This window comes from Podarcis melisellensis, assembly GCF_964234715.1.
Source record: "Podarcis melisellensis genome assembly, chromosome: 12".
NCBI classification, from domain to species: domain Eukaryota; kingdom Metazoa; phylum Chordata; class Lepidosauria; order Squamata; family Lacertidae; genus Podarcis; species Podarcis melisellensis.
Genome location: NC_138544.1, coordinates 6863914 through 6891634, shown reverse-complemented (window position 1 = coordinate 6891634; position 27721 = coordinate 6863914). Strand labels below are relative to the sequence as shown.

Below are 27721 nucleotides of genomic sequence, written 5' to 3'. Positions count from 1 at the left end.
AGTCATGCAATCCACTAATCATTTAAACCCAAGTGCTTGCAATTGAGTACTCCAAAAAGTTTTGGTGGAGCATGGAACAGATTTATCCCACTATACCCATCCCATTATGTGGTTTGGGCCATTCCTGGCAAACATGGCAAAACACCCAGAAGCTTCCAGTGGGGAAGGAGAGTGACGGGGATTTTGACCACCTGCCATGCTCCTTCCAGAGTAGTTTGGCCACGTTTGGTCCTCCGCTCCTGTACTCTGCTTTCAGCATAGGCAAAGTACGTTCCCTTTGCCACAGAGTCCTAGGAAATAAGAGAAAATTAGAAGCAAATTGCTTAAAACATAAAACCTTGTTCAGATAGCATGAAACGGTAGCATAAAACACAACTTTGAGAGGAAGAGCATTGAATGGAGACATTGCAAACCCTCATAGATTGCTTTATAAAGTAATCCTTGGGCCTAATTTCTTTATATGAAAAGAGAGGGAGAAAAGGTAGTGTAGCACACAGTCGTGTTTTTAAAATATAAATTGGGATCAGGCAAGGAAAGGCAAAATTTTGATGTTTCAAATTAACCGTAATTGGAACTCATAATGGCAAAATTAAAAACATACCAGTTTAAGTGTCATCCGTTTTGTTTTCTGATTTTCTGTTTTTGCATTAACTTTTATTATGATTAAGAAAGGGATAAAAGGTGTTGATTGATTCCAGTTCTTAGGTAAATTAGGGAGATATAGGTATCGTATTTTTCGCCCCATAGGACACTCCGTCCCATAGGACGCACCTAGTTTTTTTGGGGGGGAAATAAAGGAAAAAATATTCCCTTTATTTCCCCCCCCAAAACCAGGTCGGGGAACAGCGGGATGGCGGCGCTGTGCCTCCCCGCTGTCCCCCGAGCTTGTGGGGGTGGCCAATGTCTGCCCGAAGCGCGGGGCACTCTGCTTCAGGGCGCCCCGCGCGCCGGGCGGCAGGCTGCTTTCTGCAGCCTAGGGAGCCCTGCGGGAACTCCTGCGGGCTTCCCAGGCTTACGGATAGCTTCCTGAAGCCTGGCGAGCGAGAGGGGTCGGTGCGTACTAACCCCTCTCGCTCTCCAAGCTTCAGCGAAAGCCTGTATTCGCCCCATAGGACGCAAACAGATTTCCCCTTCATTTTTGGAGGGGAAAAAGTGCATCCTATAGGGCAAAAAATACGGTACATATAGAGATAGAGATAGAGATAGAGATAGAGATAGAGATGATAGAGATAGAGATAGAGATAGAGATATCCCTTTTAGAAGGAACAAAAATGATGCTAAAATATATGCAGGTTGATTTTTGGTGTGCAATTTAAGAAGACTTGGAGATAGCTTTTGCCTGTTGCAGGCCCACAGGGGTCATTTTACTGGCCCCCGAGCCACCCCCGAACCGAGCTGCCCGCTCGGCGAGTCCCCATGTGCTGCACTAAACCGGCGCGGTGCGGGGACTCACTTTTGCGGCACTGGAAATCGCGTCTGCGCAGATGCTGGAAATCGCAGGCGCTCACGCCCGCCTGCAATCCAGCCCACAGAGGGGCTCCTTGCCAACCCCTGCTATATGCAGTGTTAAAACAACTATTCATCGAATTTCTGAAAAGCAGGAAAGAGCAGCTGACTCTCATATCTCTTAGACACATATCTCTTAGACAATTTCCGGGCTGAGGCCTCTAAAGCATTTTGCCTTGTTTCCTTGACATTTACAGTAAATGTTCCACTGAGAAATTGCAATAAAAAAACCCGCGCTGTTGTGCCATAATATTACAAGATATGGGATTTGGTAAAACCCATGGGCATAATTTTAAGCGATGACATTCCTCTTTCTTTGAATTATCTTCCAGCCACCCAGTGTAAACATGGTGCCGTCTACGATACTTGCGGCCCTGGATGCGTGAAAACATGCGACAACTGGAACGAGATTGGTCCCTGCAATAAACCATGCATTGCGGGCTGCCACTGCCCTGCAAACTTAGTCCACCACAAAGGAAGATGCATCAAACCCATTCTCTGTCCACAGCGGTGACATTAGCTTTTGTCCACAAGGACTTTGTAACTGGTGGCTTTTGGTAACCTTTCTAAGCTCGCAGCCAATGAAGGACTGCAGTGCTGGCTGGCAGATTTTGCAAAGCACTCTCACAAAGAGTGGGGGGAAATATGTGTGCCTATATATTTATATGTGTATATGGATATATATATATATATATATATATATATATATATATATATAACCATAAACACAAGTGTATGTTGATACAGAGAGAGAAAGAGAGAGGTAAGGTAATTTTAAAAGACTCTGGACTTGCCAGGATTACGGGTCCCCCCTCCCTTTTGATAGTAATGTATATTCTCTGAATTAAAAAAGTCACCCATCCCTGCTCATTCTGCTACTTGTGATCCTGGACTTCTGCCCCCAAATCCTGGCCCCAATGGCACCCCTCTGTGTGTGTATTGTGTAATAGCATGTTCAGGGAGAGCAGAAATAAATGGTCATACACTTGGTATTGCAGGACAAAAAAAATGGCGGGAGCACCTGCCACTCCCCCGCACTGTACAAATGTCCCCATAACATGAACCCGCCCCCCTTGATCAAATCCTCAACCCAACAGCCATAGCATAAACAATTCCACACAGTGCCCATTGAAGCAACAGGTCACCCCTAACTTCTCTGTCCCACCTGCATTGGGTTAAATACATATAGGCCCCTGGGATATGGTAGCATCGGTCCTAGTTTTAACTATATATACCCACATACACATACATGTGCGCACACATATGAAAATAGGCATCATTTATATAAACCATAGAAGGATGAGTTATTATATGTATATTATTTTGCTATAAAGTTTATGTATTAGCATTTCTGTTATCTTCACCTGTAAGCCACGTGAGACATTTGTGTAAATAAGGCAGGTGTTTGATGGCACGATAGCACCCACCGAGCCATCGCCTCCGAGTTTCCATGGATGCGTCTCCCAAAGCCACAGGATTTCCGCATAAAGTTACTATCAGATCCCGATTTCCGAATACATAAGAAACAGGTGTTATCTGAAGCTCGGATTTATCGAGGGACGGCTCAGGTTTCCCACCTCAGACCAGCCTCGGGTGATTGTTAAGAGCACCTTAATTCAGCAAAGAACCCTTTCGCTGGTTCGTTCCGACGTTCCTTGGAACATCGCTTTAGTTGGCGTAACATTTAGATGAAGCCAACCACATGCATGGGGGCAGAGGATGTAGTTCCCAACCACCAGGAATGTAGTGTGGGGAGGACCGGGAGGCTCGTGATTTTGAGGGGGCGCAAACCAGTCACCCCCAAGCAGGAATCCACACCCTGCGTGCCACCGAGGGTCTCTGGGTCCCAGAGCCCAGCCTGGCCTGGCCACCATGCCCCCAGCCCCCTTGCTGAATGGCTGCCCAGGTAGTGTGTGGGGAGGATGTGCAACAGCTCTCTCCCTTCTTGTGGTTTTCAGCAACAGGTATTCAGAAGCATATTGCCTCCAGCAGTGGATCTAGAACACAGCCATTATCCTGCTTGCACTTCTCAGCCTTTTGTCCTTCTGGATTAGACAGCAGCCGAGACGTGTGCAGAAAGGGACGTGTAGCACATGCAGCAAGAGACTCAAATATTCACTGTACTGCCATTCCTAAGAATTCCTCAGCTGTTTTCCCAATAACGTGTTTTGTGCCAGGTGACAGCTGTTCCCTACTACCTGAGATGGGAAGATGGTTGTTCATGTTGAGATGGGAAGATTACTGTTCATGCTCAAATGTTTCACTTCTTTTCAAAATAAAAGTGGAAGAACTTTATCACAGAGAGCACCTGTGTACTGTACAGGATGTGTAACAAAAAAGGAAAAACAAAAGGTGTTTATTTAAATATTTAAATGCATCTACCTGTATATGTTATGTTTGATAGCCATGGAAAAAAAATATTAAAGAAACAAAACAAAAAAGATTTGTGTCAGACAAAGACCTAACCATAGGCTTTCCGTTCATCTCATAAACAATTTTGGAATTTAATTTCTTTAAAAAATAACCATTAAATACTATGCCTGTTTGAGTTGGAACAGAGGTTTGATTCATTATAAACATATTTCCTGTTTTGAAATTCATAAAGGAAAAAGGTTTTCCTGTGATTCTCTGTCCAACACCTAGAAGAGCTTTTTTTCTTTCATGCGTGTTTGTAAGTCCCAGCACAGTGCATAAAATGTGAAATCTGATGCAAGCAAACTTTCGGGCCTTTCCCAACTTTAGCAGCATGGAAGTTGATGCAATGTGGCTTCTTTGTAGGACCAGAAGCACAGAGTCATTGGGGAGATATTCCCAACCCCCAGAGCAGATTTAGGTGTAGAGGTGTTCCACTGAGCAAATTGAACTCTGGTTTGCTTTCAGACAAGCACAACTGAGTATATCTCATGCTGGTGCTTGCAAGGGCATCCTGATCAAATTTGCAGATGACACCAAACTGGAAAGGGTGGCTAACACCCCAGAGGACAGGATCACACTTCAAAACGACCTTGACAGATTAGAGAACTGGGCCAAAACAAACTAGAAGAATTTTAACAGGGAGAAATGTAAAGTATTGCACTTGGGTAAAAAAAAATGAGGGGCACAAATACAAGATGGGTGACACCTGGCTTGAGAGCAGTACATGTGAAAAGGATGTAGGAGTCTTGGTTGACCACAAACTTGACATGAGCCAACAGTGTGATGCGGCAGCTAAAAAAGCCAATGCAATTCTGGGCTGCATCAATAGGAGTATAGCATCTAGATCAAGGGAAGTAATAGTGCCACTGTATTCTGCTCTGGTCAGACCTCACCTGGAGTACTGTGTCCAGTTCTGGGCACCACAGTTCAAGAAGGACACTGACAAACTGGAACGTGTCCAGAGGAGGGCAACCAAAATGGTCAAAGGCCTGGAAACGATGCCTTATGAGGAACGGCTAAGGGAGCTGGGCATGTTTAGCCTGGAGAAGAGGAGGTTAAGGGGTGATATGATAGCCATGTTCAGATATATAAAAGGATGTCACATAGAGGAGGGAGAAAGGTTGTTTTCTGCTGCTCCAGAGAAGCGGACATGGAGCAATGGATCCAAACTACAAGAAAGAAGATTCCACCTAAACATTAGGAAGAACTTCCTGACAGTAAGAGCTGTTCGACAGTGGAATTTGCTGCCAAGGAGTGTGGTGGAGTCTCCTTCTTTGGAGGTCTTGAAGCAGAGGCTTGACAACCATATGTCAGGAGTGCTCTGATGGTGTTTCCTGCTTGGCAGGGGGTTGGACTCCATGGCCCTTGTGGTCTCTTCCAACTCTATGATTCTATGATTCTAAATGCCCTTATGATTTATTTATTTTTAAAATTACATTAATAGTATGCCACCCACACAAGCCAATGTGGCCTTACATGATAATAGTGACTAATCAAATGAAAACTAAACTGGGCTCTGGGAAAGAAAATGCCACATAAATTTCAGACCACACTGGACCTTAAGGGTTTTTAATTTTTTTTCCTCTGAACGTCAAGTTTCACTTAAAATAAACTGCATCAGGTTAACAGGATGTAAATCCATACAATTCAGTTTGAATGTTTCAAGGTAAAGTCACATGTTTCGAAAGCTGGTTCCATTATTGCAAATAAAAGCCACCAGAAGGGCTTTCCTTTGAAATGCTGTTAAGGCAAAGGTGAATTGCTTCTAAGATGTATTAAAAATTCCTGTTTTTAATACCGCATTGAAAATCCGCTTTATCACCCCGCCTATTTGGATAAAGGCGTTGGGTTTAAAAAGTTATTATTTGTTTAGGTTCAAGGCAACAGAGGCTGTAGGAATATTCTTCTTGTAAGCTTCTTTTATCTCACATTTCACTGTTGAAGATGCTTCCTTAGCTTATGGTGAGGCATAATCTGATCTCTGTCAACTTGAACCACTTTATAAAGTCTCTGTATTGAATATTCTTACAAAGATCAGAACTTCATGTAAGCCAATGGTTGCAGCTATTTTTGTTTTAATGCATACATTAGTGTATTTTTTTTTTAAACACAGTGACTGGGCTTCATCTTCATTTACTGATTCAGGTAAGATACCTGTGAATATCACCTGGCAGATGATAAAGATTTAGCAATTCCTTTAAAATACTGCCTGAGTCGAATTATTGGTGTGTTCTTCATCTCAGCAGATAATAAATGAGGACTACCTTTTTGAATCAATGTTCCAGGTTTTATAGTTCGGATTCATCAGCTATTAGCAAATTGTACACAGGGCAAATAGCAAACAATAGCATCCCCATTTTGTTTTGAAGTTAAGCTCCTTTGCCAAATGATAAGAGGGACTTTTACTCAAGAGGAATGGTGTACTTCTAATCCTTGAAATAATTTCACATTGATTTCTGCAAATTGTGTAAAGTGCAGGATGTCCGAGGCCTTAGTTTTGCTGTGGACAAACTATGGTGTTTTATCTTCTCAGTACTTCCTTGCAGGCCAGCAAAGATATTTATTGTGAATTGAAAGTGCCTTTAATTTGCAAAGCCAACCAGCACTTTTACAACAGGCTATGTCTCCTTGCTATTGATTGAATCCTAATTTTATATGTGGTTAAGTTATTAATAGAGGAATCAATATTAGTCTGACTGGTGGTCCTTTGTGACTTCAAAGGTGGGCCACTGGTTTTCAGCTGTGTAAGGTGGTTCTTGTAGGTGCCATCAATGAGCTGCAAAGTTCCTTGTCTCCGAATAGTCTGAACAGAAATCAAGCTCAATAATATTTTGGTACACTGTACTATAGAACTGCTGATCCATTTAGCAATGTTAAGATATAAGAAACAACAGCCCACACAGAGCCCAGAACCTTGAAGTGACAACATTTATCTTAATTTCCTTCAGAACTTGGTTGGTTTTTAGTTGCTTATTGGCAAATGGAGAAATCATTGTATAGTAGATTAGGAATAAAAGTCACTTTAAAAGTTGTGCCAGGAAAGAAAAGAAGAAGCACATTTAGACTTCTGCTTCTGACTTTAAATGTCTTCATCCATTTGTCTTAAACAAATAGGGATCTTACTCACCAATCACTGACAGGCAGATACTTTTTCTGAAGGTTGAATCCATAATTCTTTAATATAAACTGCACCCATCAGTTGTAAAGAGAGTGCATGGTTTTTTTAAAAAAAATGGGCAGAGGTGACAGAGCAAATTGAATAAATTAATCAAAACAATCATTTAAATTTCATTTTGGGATGCTGCATAACAGTATTTCTGTAGATAGAAATTCTTCAGAGTTGAAGATTGTTTTTAAAAAACACCTTTGTTGTTTTTTTAAGGTGATTTTTGTGTATCTATGAAATTAGAGTGATCCCAATGAGTTTAGATTTCAGTGCTCAAACCACTTTAATGTGATCATTAGATGATTTGGTGACTCTGTGGCTTTGAATTTTTAAATCTTGCATTTTCAAGCTTTTTCTGAAAACAAAGATTTTTAGGACTGTGGTCATAAGACTTGTGTTTCCAATCTCTTCCACCAGGGAAAAATAATAATTTGTGTTTATGTTCTTTATGTCTGAACTTTGTGTAATAAACTTGCAGTTGCTGAAGTCTTCATCCATTGATGTAAACAAATAATGATTGTTTTAAAATTTTAAAATCATAGCACAGTTTTCTATGCAGTAATTTCATCTTGAGGTCAAATATAGATGTTTGGTCAGGAAAGTGGTACATTTTGCTCATTGGTTGGAGAAATAAGATTTCATTTAGAGAATCTCAAAACTTCTTCCATTTGGAATCCATACATCTTCATGCTATCTGAGTTTCATTGTATTATTGCCCTTTAGTCATTGTTGGTTTATGGAGTAATTGGCTTAATTTACATTTATTTTCCAGCTTCATTCATTAATATAAGAATGTTACTTTGTTGTTGAAAACGTGCAGTCTCTTCGCTTTGCAGATGTGTGTCCTTTACCTTTTTTTTATAGAAAATATTGTTGTTGTTTTTTATATAGGCCCCATCTTGTAATGCAGTTATTTTTACTTTTCATGTTGAAAACGATAGGCAGGAAGGTTTTGAAAAATTACCTTTGCGTTGAGTGGTGTACAAGTGTCTGTGTCTCTGAAGATTGTCTCTTACTGAAGATGCGTGCAAACTTGTTTGATCTGAGTTTCAAAGTTCACTCGGTCCATTTACTTATAAAGGCTTTCATTCTTTTTAATTGCCTTAACTATATTCCCCCCCCCCCCCCCCCCGTTTATGAGCCAGACGCTGCAAGGGAATAGGTTCACAGCATAGATAAATATGATCCTTTTCTTTAGTATGTTGAATGATTAGTTTCATCTCTCTGCAAACAATCGGAGGTTTCTGTGCCAGTCTGAATCTTTTCCTTGCAGGCTTAAGATGTTAAGTGAGTGTTTCCTCTTGGTGGGCAAAAAGTAGCTTGGCGGTGGAGGAGAGGAGGAGACTTGTGTGGCACAGGTAGATGGCACTGGCGGACGAACTGATGTTGCTGAAGGAGAATGGGTGAATCTGTGGGTGGGCAGGCAAGGATCCCGTTGAGCCCTGCCCGTTCCCAGGCAGGGTTGTCCTAGCGGGAATGTTGCAACGCAAAGGCACATTTCTTGTAGGCAGCGTAAAGCAGGAGGATGGCACGCAGCATTTGACGGCACATAGCCATCGCCATGCGCACCTGTGGTTCGCGGAGCCCGTGAGGCCTTCGCTGCTGGGGGCTGATGACTTGGCAGAAGGCTGAACGCTCTGAAACCCGCAGCGAGCCGGTCCAGTGCGGAGGCTGTACCGTCACGAGGTGCCCAAAGACTGAGTCGAGCCCCGTGAGCCGCACGGCCTGGGGCTTGTGCACAGCTGCTCTGCATCCTCGCGTCTCTCCAGCCACTCCAGGGGGTTGCGGGTGCCCAGCTCCGGTCTTGGCACTGGGCTCTAGCACCAGGCTGAGTCCCTGGAAGCAAAGCTGCACTTCCAGGTCGGTGGCAGTGGCTGGGCTCTGCCCTCCCCGAAAGGGGTGCTTAGTGCTGCTGGGCTTGGGCACGGCACCCCGCAGCCATTGCAGGGACTCATCCAGGGGGGACCAGGGTGCCCAGAGCTGGTACCCGCTGGCCATGGTCAGCGCTGCCCAGCCGCTGCCACCCTGCTCTGCCCAGGCTCTTGTTGCATCTTTCCTCAGTCCGGCGCCCGCGGCAACCCATTATGAGCATCTTTCACTCCAGAACACCAAGACTGAGCCGGTGTTCCACAAGCTCCTCCCTTTGGCTCACACAGAATGGCTCTTCCTGTAAGGACAGAATCCCTCCCTTGCCATCTGATATTAAAATAAATTTAAATGAACCGAGGCAGGGAGGATCTTCTTGGTGTTGGTACTAAAGTTATGATGGAACAAGTCTCCCCAGAGAGGCTCACCAGATGCTTTCCTTAGCTTTTCAGTACCTGGTGAAGAGCTTTTAATCAGCTTCTAGTTATTGTTGTTTTAATAATCTGGGGTTCTCAGTTCTATTATATTATTCATGTATCTTTGTACATCTATTTTGTTTTGCTTTTTCAATAATTGCATTTCATTCTTTTTATTTTTGTGAAGCTCCCAGAGAACATATATTGGGTGGCCTTCCAGATATAGTTAATTTAATAGTAGTAGTAGTAGTAGTAGTAGTAATAATAATAATAATTTATTTATACCCTGCCCTTCTGTCTGAGTTCCCCCAGCCACTCTGGGTGGCTTCCAATCGAGTGTTAAAACAATACAGCATTAAATATTAAAAACTTCCCTAAACAGGGCTGCCTTCGGATACTTATTTCCTTCACATCTGAAGGGAGGGCGTTCCACAGTGCGGGCGCCACTATCGAGAAGGCCCTCTGTTAATGAGTTAAATAACAAAACTCCTCTGAAAGATACTAAGTCCAAAATTATAGCTGTTTTCCCAGTTCTGTACTCCTATTTATGCAAAGCAACATCCACCAAATAGGGGACCGTTTCACAAAAGTAAGTTTTGGCTAATCAAAGGGCAGCTTCACACATCCACCCACATCACTTGATTTCTTACCATTGGATTAACAAAGTTTTATTACTTGCGCAAACCCATTCCTCTGGAAAGCATTGTGTTTCAGAGCTCATCCACAGGTTTCAGACAAGTATATCACTCATTGCTGCACTCTTGTATGTGTGAATCAGCCAAAGAGATCAGAAGTGGTCTACAAACAGGGAAATGAATCTCACAAGTTTTCCCTTCCAAGTGAAATCCATTAAAGAGTTTCCATAAAGGTAAAGGGACCCCTGACCGTTAGGTCCAGTCATGGCTGACTCTGGGGTTGCGGCGCTCATCTCGCTTTATTGGCCGAGGGAGCCGGCGTACAGCTTCTGGGTCATGTGGCCAGCATGACTAAGCCGCTTCTGGCGAACCAGAGCAGCACACGGAAACGCCGTTTACCTTCCCGCCAGAGCGGTACCTATTTAACTACTTGCACTTTGATGTGCTTTTGAACTGCTAGGTTGGCAGGAGCAGGGACCGAACAATGGGAGCTCACCCCGTTGTGGGGACTTGAACCACCGACCTTCTGATTGGCAAGTCCTAGGCTCTGTGGTTGAACCCACAGTGCACCCGCGTCCCTCAAAGAGTTTCCTTAATTAAGCCCATTTTGATTTTAAATTCATATTTATCTGTACACTGAAGTTTTCCGTCCACACAAAAATCCACTGAAGAATCACTAAGACAAGGTGTCCTCCAATATGTTGGACTACAGTTTCCATAACCCCCTGCCCCCCCCCCCCACCTTGGCTACGACCATGGTATGACAGCTTCCTATACTCCTACTTCTTACATCCAGGATGGATAAAACCTATGGCGGGGTTTGTTTCCATGCTACACCAAGATTTAATTCTCATCTCTGTTCAAGAGATGTACTTTGGCCCCAGTCTGTATAGTCTGACAGTTGGAGTTTGTCTGACAAAGTTTGCTTCTTTGGTGAACTTTACCGACACTTAAGAGGAAAATGTGTTAGGCATAAATACACTTCTAAGACGTTGGCACAGTTTCAGATGAGACAAATGACACAGACGCCCTAAAGTGTTTAATTTTTCATTTGCAGTTTGTAATAAATGGTCCTTATCCCTTTGGAAGGAAATTAGCCCATAACAGTTCTTTGGAAATATATCCATAGAAGTCACTTGGCATTTGAAGTTCGGCCTCTATAAGAAGTGGTTTGGCTACTGTTCATAAAGATGTTTCTCTGTAAGTTGCACTTCACCTCAACTCCAAAATCCCCCTCATTAATTTTGTAGCTTTTTTTTAATATGAAAAGGAAGTGTTGCCTTAACAGTGCAATCAGCCCCTCGTATATTTTTAATATTAATTTAATATTGGGAAATAGTAATAGCAAAGTAGATTAGAACAACCTCAGATATGCAGATGACACAACTTTGATGGCAGAAAGTGAGGAGGAATTAAAGAACCTTTTAATGAGGGTGAAAGAGGAGAGCGCAAAATATGGTCTGAAGCTCAACATAAAAAAAACTAAGATCATGTCAAAGCGTGTTCTCCTTCATGGAGAGCACGTGTTGCGGTGGGGGCCACCAGGACACTCCAAAGTTGGGGGCGGGCTAACTGATCGTTGGCCACTGATGCGATTGGGGCTTCCCTTGTTGTTGGGAAGAAATTAATGTTGCCATTTATTGATTGACAGCCAGAAATGCTAAAACTCCTTGCACGAGACTAGGTCTTCCTCTTTTCGCCCGTGCAGCGGATTGCCCGTCCCTCCCTCCCTAGAATAGGGTTGTTCGCTTTGACCTTGCTATGCCTGTCATGGGGTCGTCTGCTTTGGAGCGGGGGCCTGGTAGGAATTTTGTCCATCTGGCTGATTGGCCGGGGCCATTTGGTTTTTGCCTACTGCGTAGCAAATCGTCACAACTTGTAAGGTTGCGGTTAGGCATTGGTTTATGGTTTGGTTGGTTGAGGGGCATGGATTGGCTGTGCCTGCCCCTCTAATGCTGCTGCTGCAAGGGATTCCGTTAAAGGAATTGGGGGCTAACTATTGCTTGTCCACTGTGTCAAGGGGGCTCGGGCCATAGCAATGAGCTCCTGGTTGGATTTGGGGTGAGGGCAGGTTCCCTGCTCCGCGTAACCCCCAAGTGTATTCCCCCATTCTGACTTTCACATCGTGCGGAATGTCAGTCTGTCCCCCATGATGGGGGCAGATAGTCGCAACCAATGCCTGGTTGCATTTGGGGTGAGGGCAGGTTCCCTGCTCCGCGTAACCCCCATTCTGACTTTCGCATCGTGCAGAATGTCAGTCTGTCCCCCATGGTGGGGGCAGATAGTCGCAACCAATGCCTAAGCAACCACTCACAAATTTGTATTTTAATAAAGTTGTGGCCAAAATTATGCCAAAAACCTTAAACAAAAATTCTGTGTGATGTGTGAGTTATTGGGGTGGACCTGGGGACCTCGACACGCAACTGGTCCCATCACCTCCTGGCAAATAGAAGGGGATGAAATGGAGGCAGTGAGAGATTTTACCTTCTTGGGCTCCATGATCACTGCAGATGGTGACAGCAGCCACAAAATTAAAAGACACCTGCTTCTTGGGAGAAAAGCGATGACAAACCTAGACAGCATCTTAAAAAGCAGAGACATCACCTTGCCGACAAAGGTCCATATAGCTATGGTTTTCCCAGTAGTGATGTATGGAAGTGAGAGCTGAACCATAAAGAAGGCTGATCACCAAAGAATTGATGCTTTTGAATTCTGGTGCTGGAGGAGACTCTTGAGAGTCCCATGGACTGCAAGAAGATAAAACCTATCCATTCTGAAGAAAATCAGCCCTGAGTGCTCACTGGAAGGACAGATCCTGAAGCCGAGGCTCCAGTACTTTGGCCACCTCATGAGAAGAGAAGACTCCCTGGAAAAGATCCTGATGTTGGGAAATATTGAGAGCACAAGGAGAAGGGGACGACAGAGGACGAGATGGTTGGACCGTGTTCTCGAAGTTACAAACATGAGTTTGACCAAACTGTGGGAGGCAGTGGAAGACAGGAGTGCCTGGCGTGCTCTGGTCCAGGGGGTCACGAAGAATCGGACATGACTAAACGACTAAAAAACAACAACAAACTAGACCAACTAGGTTTAGTGTCTAGGTTTGGCTTGATTTTGTCACATTATGGACTGATGTCTATGATGGTGGCTCCTGCTTGATGACCTAGCGGTTGCCCATTCTGGCTTCCTGTCCATTCCAGGCCCATGTTCCCAAATGAGTGTACCCAAGAGTTGTCAAGGCACACTTCAGCTTCATTTGGCCCAAGCACTTAGTGAGAAAAGAAGACTCTTACAGAGAAGGCTCTCTGTACATTTTGATAATAAACCTGAAATGCAATGGGGGTTGAATAATTTCGATGGCTACTGTATATACATTTCCCAAAGTCCAGTAGGAGATTATGCATAATAGCCGGAGAATGTACAAAATGCAGTCAAGATGCACTCATTCTCCAAGACCTATTGAAATTCATGCATATTGTGCCCTTGGAAATGTGCACAATCCCATGGGTCCAACCATGACTATTGACTTCCACAGCCTATAGATCTTCAGGGGCAGGAGAAATGGAGTCTTAGACATTTGAGAAAAGGATCACAGAGGGCTTAAAACAAGGTTCAGAAATCTGCCTCTTTAAATGAATGCAGCACTGATCTCTTGATGCTGAATTCTGCCCCATAGTAAAATGGTTCAGTTACTGGCTTAACAAAAATGCATTCACTTTAGCTAGAGCTGAAATGTTTTTATCCATAGATTATTAACTCCACAGTTTTGAGAGAAGTGCAACCTCTGCCTTTCAGTATTTTATCAAAGCTTTTAGGGAAGAAAAACTAATCTATGTCCTTATCATTTAAACGTTGCCAAGCACAACTGCGAAAAGCTTCTAATTTGATTCCTGGTGAGATCTGTTTGCTTTCTATCTGTTCAAATTGAACACAGCTGGGGGAAATATACTTTTCTGATTTATCTTCGGATATAATATTCTTTTGGAGTACTAACCTGGGCTGGATTGTCTACTTCTTATTTAAATTACATTGCAGTGGCTGTCTTCACACAAGAATGCAGTATTGCTACTATTCCTAAAATATTTGTGGAAATATTTGCTGGGGAAGTTATGCAGCAAAGAGAGCATTAATAAGCAGATATAGCTGGTCTGTCAATAAAGGGTGTGTGGGGGGGGACTTATATTAGGCCAGATGGGACCTGATTGGATCCAAATGTCACCTGATTCTGTTAGTCTGAAAACCACAGCATCCCTCTGCAGCATTGCAGTGGTGATGGGGCAGCAGAGATCAAGCCAGCAAACTATTTAAGTACCGGTACATCCTTCTCTCACAGGGCAATTGAGAGAGAAGAGGTGGAAGGTATCATGCACACTACCAGGAGTTTCTTGGAGGATGGTGAAAGGCCCATGGAATAAATGGACAAATTGCCCATGTTATGTCAAAGAGCAAGCCAGCAGTAAATCAAACCATTCAAATATGGAGTTAACTCTTAATTAGCAAAAATACGATCTTCACAGACCTGGCTGAGTGTCAGCAAAAAACCTCATCCCCGGTAGGTCTAGCCCCATGAATTAGTTGCTGTCTCTGTCTCATCCTCTCTATGGCTTTCCCCAAGCAATCAGAGACTATGCCTGCATGAAGTCTGCCTCTGCTTTGCCCTTTTCACCCCTCTTCTGGCTCTGGGAGTCAAGAGGAGTTGAGCTTCTCACAACAGGAGGGGGAGACACCTGTGATTCTTCACCAGCCAGACTCATCTCTGCCATAGCTGTCAACTTACAGATTTGAAAATAAGGGACCAGCAGCCTCAAAAATAAGGGATCAGCAGCCAAAATAAGGGATTTCCTTTTTTTCCACCATGTGCCTCCGCTCCAGACAGACCTTTTCCCCAGCAAGGGTGAGTGGACTGTCAATGACACATCCATCCGATTCCGAGCACGGGTATGTTCAACTTCTGAGCACCTCCAAGCCAAAGGCAGAAAGCCCAGCCAGCAGCCAAACGAAGCCTCAAGCGGTGGTTCCCACAGCGCAGCAACCCAGCAAAGCGGATGCAGCAAGAAAAACCACCGTCACCTCTCCGCTGGGAAGCGCTGAGCAAAGGCGAGTCCCCAGGCAACGCAGCCAATTTGATCGGCACAAGGCATGCAAGCTCCACCCCCCAGTCGTTCTTAGACTCCTTATTGGGTGAGCAACGCAGCCAAGCAACACAGTTGGAGCCTCCCTCGCTGGCAGGGAGGGAGGGAGAGGAGCTGTTTCCTTTGAAACCTGGGAAATTTAAGGGATATCATCAATCCGGGATAGCAGTGGGAAACGGCTCTGGGATAAGGGAGTTTCCCGCCAAATAAGGGACAGTTGACAGCTATGATCTCTGCCTCTTGGCCTCCCTCTTCTCCTGCTTCAGCTTCTGGGTCTGATTCTGATTCTGAACTTCTCTTTGCCATAGCACCTTCCTGCTCACTAAGCTTTGTTACCTTTTCAGCTTCCAACACCTCCCCCCCCCCCACTCTTATCACAAGGAAATTGATCAAGGAAGGCAAATCAGAAGAGATGAGTGGGTGAACTAACCCATGGGCAAATGACATAAAGAGCTGTGCAGAATAAAGGTAAGGCCTTTGAAAGTGATGTGAAATGCATTAGGAAGCTGGAGAGGTGAAAGCAAGAAATGAAAGGCATTGTTCTGACTCTGATATTCTAAACAGATTGAAGCCCAGGTTGGGGAGAAATAATGTAGATGTTCTATTGAGGAAATGAATAGAGAAATCAAGGGGAGATATGAATGGATACTGAGACATTGGGACACGGTTCCTTCCACTGTCAATTGTAGAAACAAAGTTCAAGGAGTGGAGCATCTCTGAGTTTGGGAAATGCAATTTTAATTCTGTAATGGACTGTGAAAATTGTGGCTTGTGGGAGTGGAGAAGAAAATGTCTCTTAAGCTCTGAATCTTGAAATGCGGTTCTCCAGCCAACTAATGTGTACAGAAATGCAGGTACTAGGTTAAGGTGCACATAAAACTGCTTATATTTGTGAAAATGACACACACAAATGCACTGTATTGGGGAAAATAGGGGGGGGAGTATATTGGGGGAAACAGCATACAAAAATATGCATATTGGAAGAAATCTGTAGTAAAATGTTGGTGCATTTTCATGAGGGTCTTTAAAAAAAATCACAAACTGTTGTGGAAATGTGGAGAAGTAAACTTGAAATTGGAAAAATGAAAAAAAGAGGTAAAAGAAACTGGAATTGATCATTGATCTCATCTTAACTGTGAGGTGTTTCCTGACTCTTGACTTGTACTAGACTACAACCTTAATGGGCTATTAATAAAATAATAATAATCTTCCAGACGTCGAGCAAAAGAAATTAACAAACTTTTTGGCAGAAAACAGACCAACTTTTTAAAAGCAAGTCACTTGACAGCGCAACTCCAGTAATATTTCTTTTGGGGGCAAAGTACCACTGAGTTTTAAGAACTATCCAGGATAGGGATAGAGACATAGAATGGAACAATACAGCATTTTCTGCTAGTCTCAGCTGATGAAGTCTCAGTGCTGAGAGCCTACTTTTAAGATGTCACTAGCTGATTTTGACAAGTTTCTTGTTTGTGTCTTTCAGTAATGTAGGCGGTGATACCTCACTTCCACCCTGCATGGCGTCCAGGGCTCTTGACAGTTCTGACAGAGAAAAAGATACAGTCACATACCTGCCATAATTTGGCAATTATATACAGCCTGAGGGCTTCTGCATTTTTACTGACATGGAAGCCTAATTATGCCTTTCCCTCACTTAAAAAACAAAGAAAGTAGCCAACACATTTTGCATCTTCTGAAGTATTAATAGTACATGGAAAGCTCTATTCACAGAAGTATTGAATGGCATTTCAAATCACATACCAGTCTGCTGTCAAGTTATATATCACACTGAAGTTTCTCATAGGAAAGTTACCCTCTACACACAAAAAATCCTTGTCTCTTTCTGGGTACATTGTACTGTCCATGGCTTAATTTGCCTTGTGTTGCTATAGACAAGTCCTAAGCCTTTTTTGCAGTTAGGGAACCTTTTCTAAACTGACTTACCCGCCAGACAAGGGGATTCCTGTGCTTTGCAAAGGATTCTGGGAATGCTCGGTTCACATGGAAATGGGTTTGTTCTTGGAAAGTTGATAAACCAGTGTGTGAGCTGTACCACCTCAGATTGCATGTTTGAATTTGGAGAAACAAACATTTAGAGAAACAAACATCTTTCCAGCTGTAAGCTTTACTAAATGGGGTGCAAATTTGAACCTAGATAAAAAAAAACCCCAGTCGTTCCTAGCAGTTGCCATGCAGATGAACCCCGCCTCTGATAGCCTCCTCTTACTGAAATTTGTCTAATCGGTTTTAAAAGCAGCAAAAGAGGCTGTCACCACATCTTGTGAATGCATCTGTCTTCTCTGAGAGAAAAGGAAAGGAAAGCACTCTCTCCCTTCATTTCAGATTCAGCATATTTTCAGTTATTAATTCAATGAACCATGTTAGGTGATGAAAATAAATTGTTGTGTGCCTGGAAACCCTAGCAATTGTTTTTATGTTTCTGAAATCTTTCCACAGCATTGTGCTTAAAATTTTGAAGTTCTCCAGTTCAACTCCCTTGCATGCTTCATTAAACTAAGACTTGTTGGTGGGGTGGGTGCGTGCTGACCTAGTTTGGATACAAGGCCGGCACATGTATGAGCCTCAGGCGGCAGACTCCACAGGAGCAGCAGATCACAATATAGATCTTTATACCCCCCCCTTGTCCCTGACGTGGATCTTCACTCACCCCTTCTTCCCTGGCAGGGAGACAGGTGCCATTTTGTGGTTTGCCTCAGGTGCTAAAATTTCTTGGGCCAGCCCTGTTTGGATAAATCTTATAATGTTGAATCTGCTGCACTCTGTTAAGGTGAAGAAACATGAAGCAATGTGGAAGCACTTATGCATACCTGTCAACGTTTCCCTTTTTTAAAGGGAAATTCCCTTATTCCAAAGAGGATTCCTCGCAAGAAAAGGGAAAGGTTGACAGCTATGCACTTATTTATCATGTTGGGGATCGCTTGCCACATAAATAACTTTGTTGTTGTTGTTTAGTCGTTTAGTCGTGTCCGACTCTTCGTGACCCCCTGGACCAGAGCACGCCAGGCACTCCTGTCTTCCACTGCCTCCCACAGTTTGGTCAAACTCATGTTGGTATCTTCGAGAACACTGTCCAACCATCTCGTCCTCTGTCGCCCCCTTCTTCTTGTGCCCTCCATCTTTCCCAACATCAGGGTCTTTTCCAGGGAGTCTACTCTTCTCAAGAGGTGGCCAAAGTATTGGAGCCTCAGCTTCAGGATGTGTCCTTCCAGTGAGCACTCAGGGCTGATGTCCTTAAGAATGGATAGGTTTGATCTTCTTGCAGTCCATGGGAATCTTAAGTCAGCATAAATCTATTTGTCCACTCAAGAAGCCTATTGGCTGTGTTGCAAGACTGCTGCAATGCTCTGCAGCCTATGGGTGACCCCCAGACTGTCAGCATTTTGTGGGAGGAATTCAGGAAATTAAAGTGGTTCAAGCACTCTGCCACCCAAGCACAAAAAAATCCATTCTTTTAAAACACTTTTTGCAGGAAGGAAAGTGATGGAGAATGGGACGCAGATGGCGCTGTGGGTAAAACCTCAGCACCTAGGGCTTGCCGATTGCATGGTTGGTGGTTCGAATCCCCGCGGCGGGGTGAGCTCCCATCTTTTGGTCCCAGCTCCTGCCCACCTAGCAGTTCAAAAGCACCCCCGGGTGCAAGCAAATAAATAGGTACTGCTTTCTAGTGGGAAGGTAAACGGTGTTTCCGTGTGCTGCGCTGGTGCTGGCTCGCCAGAGCAGCTTCGTCACGCTGGCCATGTGACCCGGAAGTGTCTCTGGACAGCGCTGGCCCCCGGCCTCTTAAGTGAGATGGGCGCACAACCCTAGAGTCGGTCACGACTGGCCCGTACGGGCAGGGGTACCTTTAAGTGATGGAGAAAGGCACTGAAAAGCATGCTCCTTGTGGCGTAACTGTCCTGTCAACAAATGGGAGCACATGCTCAGTAAAGACTGAACCTAGTCTAATCCCCACTTACGCCTTGTGCAGGCAGATCAGGATGAATGCTCAATCAAAACAGGACATCTGGAGGAGCCCTCAATCTATGTAGAACAACCTGGGGAACTAACTACATACTAAGCAGGAAGTACATGTGCGCCAAATCGCCAGCCACAAATTTATTGGACTGAAGCTTCTTTATCAGGCTGTTGTACTTAGAGCAGGAGCATTGTCCCATCTGCTTAGGAGAGGACTGTGAGGTCAAATACACAAATGAATGATTCTGAGTAGAGTTGCTGTTCCACTCCTGGCTCCACTTCTGAAGAACACTTTACAGTCTGCTTTAACTGTTCTTGACTATTTCTTTCCCATTAGAGAAAGAGCCTAAATTTCTCCCTCCCTCCCTCCCTCCCTCCCTCCCTCCCTCCCTCCCTCCCTCCCTCCCTCCCTCCCCCCCTCCCTCCCTCCCCCTCCCTCCCTCCCTCTCTTTCTTTCTTTCTTTCTTTCTTTCTTTCTTTCTTTCTTTCTTTCCATGCTAAAATAAGTTGTGGCGTCACAAGCAATCCCATGTTGCCGTGTCCGTTTTCAATGGAGCCTTGGCAGTAAGGATGCTCAGATGCTCAGATTGATACCACTTCATAATAATAATAATAATAATAATTTATTATTTGTACCCCGCCCATCTGGCTGGGTTTCCCCAGCCACTCTGGGCGGCTTCCAACAGAAATGAAAAATACACTAAAATGTCACATATTAAAAACTTCCCTGAACAGGGCTGCCTTCAGATGTCTTCTGAATGTCAGGTAGTTGTCCATCGCCTTGACATCCGGTGGGAGGGCATTCCACAGGGCGGGCGCCACCACAGAGAAGGCCCTCTGCCTGGTTCCCTGCAACTTGGCCTCTCGCAGGGAGGGAACCGCCAGAAGGCCCTCGGAGCTGGACCTCAGTGTCCGGGCAGAGCGATGGGGGAGGAGACGCTCCTTCAGATATACTGGACCGAGGCCATTTAGGGCTTTAAAGGTCAGCACCAACACTTTGAATTGTGCTCGGAAACGTACTGGGAGCCAATGTAGGTCTTTCAAGACCGGTGTTATATGGTCTCGGCGGCCGCTCCCAGTCACCAGTCTAGCTGCTGCATTCTGGATTAGTTGTAGTTTCCGGGTCACCTTCAAAGGTAGCCCCACGTAGAGCGCATTGCAGTAGTCCAAGCGGGAGATAACCAGAGCATGTACCACTCTGGCAAGACAGTCCCCAGGCAGATAGGGTCTCAGCCTACGTACCAGATGGAGCTGGTAAACAGCTGCCCTGGATACAGATTTGACCTGTGCCTCCATGGACAGCTGTGAGTCCAAAATGACTCCCAGGCTGCGCACCTGGTCCTGCAGGGGCACAGTTACCCCATTCAGGACCAGGGAATCCTCCACACCTGCCCGCCTCCTGTCCCCCAAAAACAGTACTTCTGTCTTGTCAGGATTCAACCTCAATCTGTTAGCCGCCATCCATCCTCCAACCGCTTCCAGACACTCACACAGGACCTTTACCGCCTTCACTGGTTCTGATTTAAAAGAGAGGTAGAGCTGGGTATCATCCGCATACTGATGAACACCCAGCCCAAACCTCCTGATGATCCCTCCCAGCGGCTGCATGTAGATGTTGAAAAGCATGGGGGAGAGGACAGAACCCTGAGGCACCCCACAAGTGAGCGGCCAGGGGTCTGAACACTCATCCCCCACCACCACTTTCTGAACACGGCCCAGGAGGAAGGAGCGGAACCACTGTATGACAGTGCCCCCAGCTCCCAGCCCCTCAAGACGGTCCAGAAGGATGTCATGGTCGATGGTATCAAACGCCGCTGAGAGATCCAGCAGAACTAGGAAACAGCTCTCACCTTTGTCCCTGGCCCGCCGGAGATCATCAACCAGTGCGACCAAGGCAGTTTCAGTCCCATGACTGAACATCTGGTGTGTATTATTTATGGGCTAGATCCAAACTAAGTTAGTTGCAGTGAGTTCCCATTGAAATCAGGCGTCTCTAGCTAAATCATGACTAGCTTGTCCCATTGTTCACTTAATTTAGTCTGGATCCAGCCCATTATATTAACCATATTCTAGAATGCAGCTGGTCTACTGGGGGTGTTCTGCACAGCAGGTGTGGGCACTTAAGATCTCCTAGCACAATTCCATTACCTCTTAACTGTTAACCATTGGCAAGATTGGCAGCACCAGCCATATGTTCTATAATTATAATATGTCATTCTCCTGCTAATTGTGCTATTTAAAATGTGCATTTTATATTTGACTCCCTTTAGTAATATTTTCTTTTGAAATGTCTTAAGATAATTTTTTAAGGTTAACTTTGCTGCATTAAAAGCACATTCTGTAGTTGTCCTCCTTTTGGAATGTTTTATTTTGAAATCTCAAAGATAACATTTTAGTTTCCTGTTAATTATGTTGCTTTGAATGCATACAGCATTTTGGACTTTCATCAGTAATCTTTTATTCTGGATTTTTTTGTTTTATTTGATGCTTTAATGTGTTGTAAACTGCTTTGAAAATGTTTTTTCCTGAAAAACATAAAGTGGTTTAAAAATGAAATGAAGGATAATAATTTTTCAAAGAAACATTAATATGCGAAAAAGGCACTACAATGGAAAATCTTATTCATTCCTTACAGGGAGGAAAAAAGAAAATGTTTTTGCATCCAGCATTACAAAAATAAGTTTTGGCAAATTATATTCCATGGAGAAAATAACAGCTTGATTAAAAACACGACCGAAGGCATAGAAAACAAATTAATGAGCATGCTAGTGGCTTGTAGAAAAGAGCCAAAAAAAAAAAATGGCCATTGTTTTTGTAATTATATAAAACCAGGTTGACTATTTTTTAATGAATAATTGTTCGTGTCTACATAAAGAAATCCATGAAGATGTGGAAAGATTGCGTGTCAAGGTTTGTTTTTAGGATGGGGGAATCTCTGTTGACGGTTACCCTCTGGAAGAAATAAAGTTAAACTGGAACATTTTTCTGGAATCTGGAACAGCCAGATGGACATGTGACACTCATTTTGTGCTGTCAGGAATTAGCTTCTTACATTTTTCCTGAACTTACCGAAGGCGCTGCACCAACAAGTCATTCTGCTGACATCTGTATGTTCAATTGACTGCACATGGGAGCTTCTGTGTGATTGTAATTTTGGTTCTTGCTGGAGTTGGAGTAAAAGTTTGATGCAGCTTGTATTTAAAGGGGAACCTGCCTAATTAACACTGTCCAAAACAATACGTAAACAGAAACACAACCATCCTATGAAATTCACTTAGCCGTGTGAACTTTGCAGCGCAGATCTCACGGATTTGCTAGGGAAAGGCATGCATAATAATGCTTATATTATTGAAAATAACATGAAACGGGGAATTTTGTTACAGAAAATGGCTTTGCAAAAACATACATATTGGGCAAAATTGCATACAAGGGTGTGTATATTAGGAGAGGCTTGGAGAAATAAAATGCTGATGAACTTTTTTCCTGAGGATTAAAACTAATAATTTTAAAAACCTGATATGGAAATGTGGAATACTGAATTTAAGATTGGAAAAATGAGAAGCAAAAAAAGAAAAAAAGAAAATGGATGGATTTGCTCATTACATGCCGCCCATAGACCAAGAGTGGGGCATCTTGTATTCCCCAGATGTTGGTGAATTATAACTCCTACCATCCCTCATGACAGGCCATGCTTCCTGTGAACAGAAACCCCTTTAAGACATTTGGCCGAATCTCATTGGTATGGCCAGAGGTGGTGGTCTCCTTTCATTTAATATTGATTTCAATATATGTACAGTGGTACCTTGGGTTGCATACGCTTCAGGTTAAATACACTTCAGGTTACAGACTCCACTAACCCAGAAATAGTACCTCGGGTTAAGAACTTTGCTTCAGGATGAGAACAGAAATCGCGCAGTGGCGGCACAGCGGCAGCAGGAGGCCCCATTAGCTAAAGTGGTACCTCAGGTTAAGAACAGTTTCAGGTTAAGAACGGACCTCCAGAACGAATTACGTACTTAATCCGAGGTACCACTATATATCTCGCTGTTCTCCCGAGATGAGATTCACCACAGCTTTAAAAACACCGTGTTGAAAATACAGAATGATAAAAACAAACTTGCTTAAAGCCACAATCAAAATGCATCGCAACCTATCTGAAACCAGCAATTAAAATATAATTTGTCTTGACAGCAGCCCAGTGGCCAGCACTGTCTGCAGCTGAGTCTTCAAAGGTCTGTCTGAACGGTAAAGTCACAGTGTGCCATGGAAAGATAACAAAGAGGGAGCCAGTCGAATCTCTCTTGGGAGGGAATTCCACAATCACAGAAGAGGCTCTGTGTCATGCTTCTGATGTTGAGAGGAGGTGTTCACCCAAGAGTACCGTCTGATTGGTTGATTATGTTTCCCTCCTGAAGCCTGATTGGGCTGCTGCTGCAGGCCAACCCGGTTGTTGCATTCTAGGATCTTATCTGCCTATTGTTCAAGGATCCAAGCTTAGTACAAAAGGGCTAGTATAGGGAGACCTGATCTTTCAGGTAGCCGTCATGGGTTTTGTAGGTCATAACCAGCACAATTTTGCCCAGAATTGAACGGGAAACCATGAAGCTGTTTTAACAAGAGAGTAACCAGTCAGCAGTCCAGCTGTAGCATTCTGGATCAGTGGCCTCAAGGAACATGTGGAAAGTCTGTAAGAGGCTGCTAAGAATAGAGATGGAGCTAAGGTTGTGGCCTGAAGCAAGCATGCCTGGATTTGGTCGGTGGTGGCATGGGGTCATATGTATGCAGCCTTGAATTCAATGGTGGAAGGAATACAGGACATAGATAAAGAAAAGAAAAATAGCTAAATAAATAAAGGCAGGTAAAAAAAGGACCCCTGGATGGTTAAGTCCAGTCGAAGGCGACTCTCGGGTTGCGGCGCTCATCTTGCTTTCAGGCCAAGGGAGCCAGTGTTTGTCCACAGACAGCTTTCCGGGTCACATGGCCAGCATGACTAAACCACTTCTGGCACAAGGGAACACCGTGACAGAAGCCATTGTGCATGGAAATGCCGTTTACCTTCCCATCACAGTGGTACCTATTTATCTACTTGCACTGGCGTGCTTTCGAACTGCCAGGTTGGCAGGAGCTGGGACAGAGCAACAGGAGCTCACCCCGTCGCGGGGATTTGAACCGCCGACATTCTGATCGGCAAGCCCAAGAGGCTCAGTGGTTTAGACCACAGCGCCACCATGTCCCCTCCTAGCTAAATAAATACTTCAAATGGACGATGGGACTCTGACTACATGAAAGGGAAAAGAAAGCTCCATTTTAGTTTTGGTGACTGTGATGGGAAGCCCGTTTAGTCTTCGGAGGACTGAGCGTAAAATATATGTTTGGTTTGTATTAACAGCACTCGTGTTGTTAAGGTGTGCAATCTCCTTGGAAGGCTGAGGCCTGCACACAGCAGACGAGGCCCTTCTTACAGAGCTTAGGTCACCCCATGGAGTCCTCCAAAGGGTGAAGGCAAAGGAAGCTCTTGAGCGTCACCAAGGAGGCTGCAGGTGGAATCAATTTTCTCCCAGTTGGGACCAAATAATTGGAGGAAAGAGTCTGCGTTACCAGAGAATCCTCATTTATTAGAAGAGAGTTGGGGGGCAGGCAGAGGGAGCACACAGAGCCGACTGCATCTGTTCTATCATATATAGCTGCTGCTTTTGTAACTCCTAATGCCTGACAACTGTGCTTGAAATGGATATAATTGGGGGAGGAAAAAAAGCCTTTCCTTCTATTTGAGGCTTAGAAATGCTCAGAGGGAAAGGAGGTTTATGAGAGACAAATTAACTACAGTATTAGGTCCAAAGTAGCACATTTTATAGGTTTATTTGAAAAATCCATATAAGCTATTCATTTCAAGCCTGTTTTATAGCGAGTAAATTGTTCTGAAAGCTCCAGGAGCAGATGGGTTGAGTTCCAGCATTGGAAATGAGCTGTCAAAGGAAATGAGGGAGCCAAGAGTTCCACAGAAGTAGTAGCAAAAATACCTTGTCTCTTGAGAACATCTCCCTAAAGCCAAATATAATATAGGAAGGAGGAGTTGGAAACTGCAAGATCCCAAGTTTCTCTAATAATGCTAGTACAAACCCAGGGCTTTTGAAGGAGATAGTGTTCTTAAAGAGTGATATACTTTGGTGATCTAATTAATATGATGTAATGCAGGGAACGGCCTTTGATTAAAGGCAGACCATGTGCTTTGCAAACTGAAGGTGTCGGGTTCAGTTCCCAGCATTTCCAGGTAGGACCTCCATCTGGAATCTTCGAGAGTTGTTGGCAGTCAGAAAATACGGAGCTAGCCGGACCAATAGTCTGACCTCCGTAAAAGCCAGCTTCCCATGTTGCAAGTTAAATGGACTTCCTGGCTCATAGTCCAGTCTGTCAGACAATACACTACAGCTCTTGGTATAGAGCAGGTTTAAATGTTTTGCCAAAAGTGCTTTGTGAAATGCTCCCTTAAGTAATAAACCGTTTGGTGAATTTCATGCACTAATAATAATAATAATAATAATAATAATAATAATAATAATAATAATATATTTATTGTCATTGCCCCCTCTCGGGGACCACGAAATTACTTGGCTGCTCCATCCACCCAGGTAGGGCACTCCACACAAAATCAAAACAACTATAGAAACACTAGTTAAAACAATACAGTATAATACAGCAAGGAAGATTACCGTAGATGACTTTCAAAGTCCAGGCTTCCCATTCAGGGCCAAGATCGCTCTGGAGAAGAAGCTGTTCTTAAGACGGCTCGTTCTTGTCTTCATCGTCCTGTATCTCCGTCCCGACGGCAGGAGCTCGAAGAGACAGTGACCAGGATGCGATGGATCTTTTACTATGTCCAGTGCCTTCCTATGGCACCTTGTGGCATAAATCTGCTCTAAGGTGGAGTGTGGGCAGCCAACAATGCTCTCTGCTGCCTTAACAACTCTGCACAACCCCATCCTGTCCTGGGTAGTACAGCTTCCGTACCACACTTATGAACAAAAACCCGTCCCCAGCACCAGCCATCTCTTTGCTGCACATTTAATATTTTGCACTGTCATAGCTTTTATTTAGGGCTGCTATACATCTGGAATTTCCAGGACATATCCAGGATTCGTCCCCCAGAAATAGCATCCAGGCTGCCAAATACCTAAAGGACCTACTACGCCCTTTCCATCGAAGAACGTTTATGCTCGCGAGACTAAATGCCTTCCCCTCTGCAGTGACCACAGGTAGATTCTCACATACCCCATATCACGCCCATCTGTGTGCCTGCAAACAAGGAGTATCGGATTCAATGGACCACATGCTCTTGGATTGAATGAATCTGGGACCTTCTGCACACCAAGTATGTGCTCTTCCCATAGCTACAGACCTTCCCAGACTTATTTAGGATAACAGAAAACACAGTATATGCAATAAAATTGAATCGTGCCTATGGCACTGGCACTCATATTACAGATGAACAAATATAAAACTTAGTCTCATCTTCTCAAATGTTGATGTGTCTTCTTTATGATCTCATTAGCCCAGAGTAAATTATCACATTTTTCACTCTATAAGAGGCACCCGACCATAAGACACACCTAGTTTTAGAGGAGGAGAACAAGAAAAAAATATTCTCTCCCTCTCTGCGCAGCACCTCTCCAGCGAAGCGAAGTCAGAACAGCAAGAGGGATCGCTGTGCAGTGAAAGCAGCGATCCCTCTTGCTGTTCTGGCTTCTGGGATAGCTGCGCAGCCTGCATTCGCTCCCTAAGACGCACACACATTTCCCCTTACTTTTTAGGAGGGAAAAAGTGAGTCTTATAGAGCAAAAAATACGGTACTAGAGATTTCCTCTGTGAAAATCATGTGACTGTGTACATCTTATCTGTCGATTTCTGCATCCCAGCAGTATCTGAACTCTTATTGATTCACCTCTCTCACCGGTGAAAAGAGTGTTTTCCCCGATTTTGTGCCACGTATAATCTCACAGCAAGTAGCCAATTAATGACAATCTCTTTGTAACTGTGGCAGTGTTTAATTTTTTATGGTTAACCTAATCCAATGCAAAGACAGAATTAAGCTCCATAACAATATAAATGGAAGTTAGATGCGCCTTCCCCACTAGTTTCCTTCTGCCATTGGAGTGGTAGTGCACCAATTCTAACGTTCAACTCTTTTCCAGTTTGACTCATCAAACAGCTTTTGCCAAGAAGCCAGAATCTCACTGTGTACATATTGAAGAATTGTTTGCAATAAAAGTAGTATATGCAGTAACAGTCATTTGCACTGTCAGCCTGCCTGAGCTGTCTGCCAAGAACATACCCTCCTGTCCATATAATAACTTCATAAATAGGAGTATAGTTCAGTTTATTTAATGTCCTAGTGTTGGGGTGACAGTAGATTCCACTTGGTGATTTATCTAGCTTTTTAAGTAGATGCATAGTTGTGAGGCTCTTTTTTAAACATCCTCAGGTGCTACCATCTAGTATTTTATCAGCACTGACTCTGTGCCACATATGGCTACTCCATTCATTACAGAAGGGAGCAACATCGAAAGCTTTTTTCACGCAGAAAACTGCTTGATCCAGAAAAAGGACCAATGT

The 27721-nt window shown here is 44.0% G+C and overlaps 2 protein-coding genes and 1 long non-coding RNA gene across 3 annotated transcripts in view; 1 reads left to right on the top strand and 2 right to left on the bottom strand.

The window, feature by feature from the left end:
* BMPER (BMP binding endothelial regulator) overlaps window positions 1-2224 on the top strand; it is a 172267-nt gene extending 170043 nt beyond the window's left edge. The window contains exon 15 of the mRNA XM_081931106.1: window positions 1839-2224. Coding sequence (XP_081787232.1) covers window positions 1839-2020 — 182 coding nt within the window. The 3' untranslated portion in view covers window positions 2021-2224. The remainder of the gene's footprint in view (window positions 1-1838) is intronic.
* The window catches only part of LOC309380944, a 220541-nt gene extending 197611 nt beyond the window's left edge, over window positions 1-22930 (bottom strand). The window contains exon 1 of the long non-coding RNA XR_014173195.1: window positions 22914-22930. This is a non-coding gene — a long non-coding RNA (uncharacterized lncRNA). The remainder of the gene's footprint in view (window positions 1-22913) is intronic.
* On the bottom strand, window positions 5475-9149 carry LOC309353514 (FANCD2 opposite strand protein-like). The gene has a single exon (XM_081882842.1). It carries the CDS (start codon window positions 9083-9085, stop codon window positions 8555-8557), a length of 531 nt encoding a protein of 176 aa, XP_081738968.1. The 5' UTR covers window positions 9086-9149; the 3' UTR covers window positions 5475-8554.
* Window positions 22931-27721: the final 4791 nt, after the last annotated feature.

Excerpts from the sequence above, each read along its gene's own strand:
- LOC309353514 (XM_081882842.1), bottom strand. The coding sequence starts at position 9,085 with ATGGCCAGCGGGTACCAGCTCTGGGCACCCTGGTCCCCCCTGGATGAG.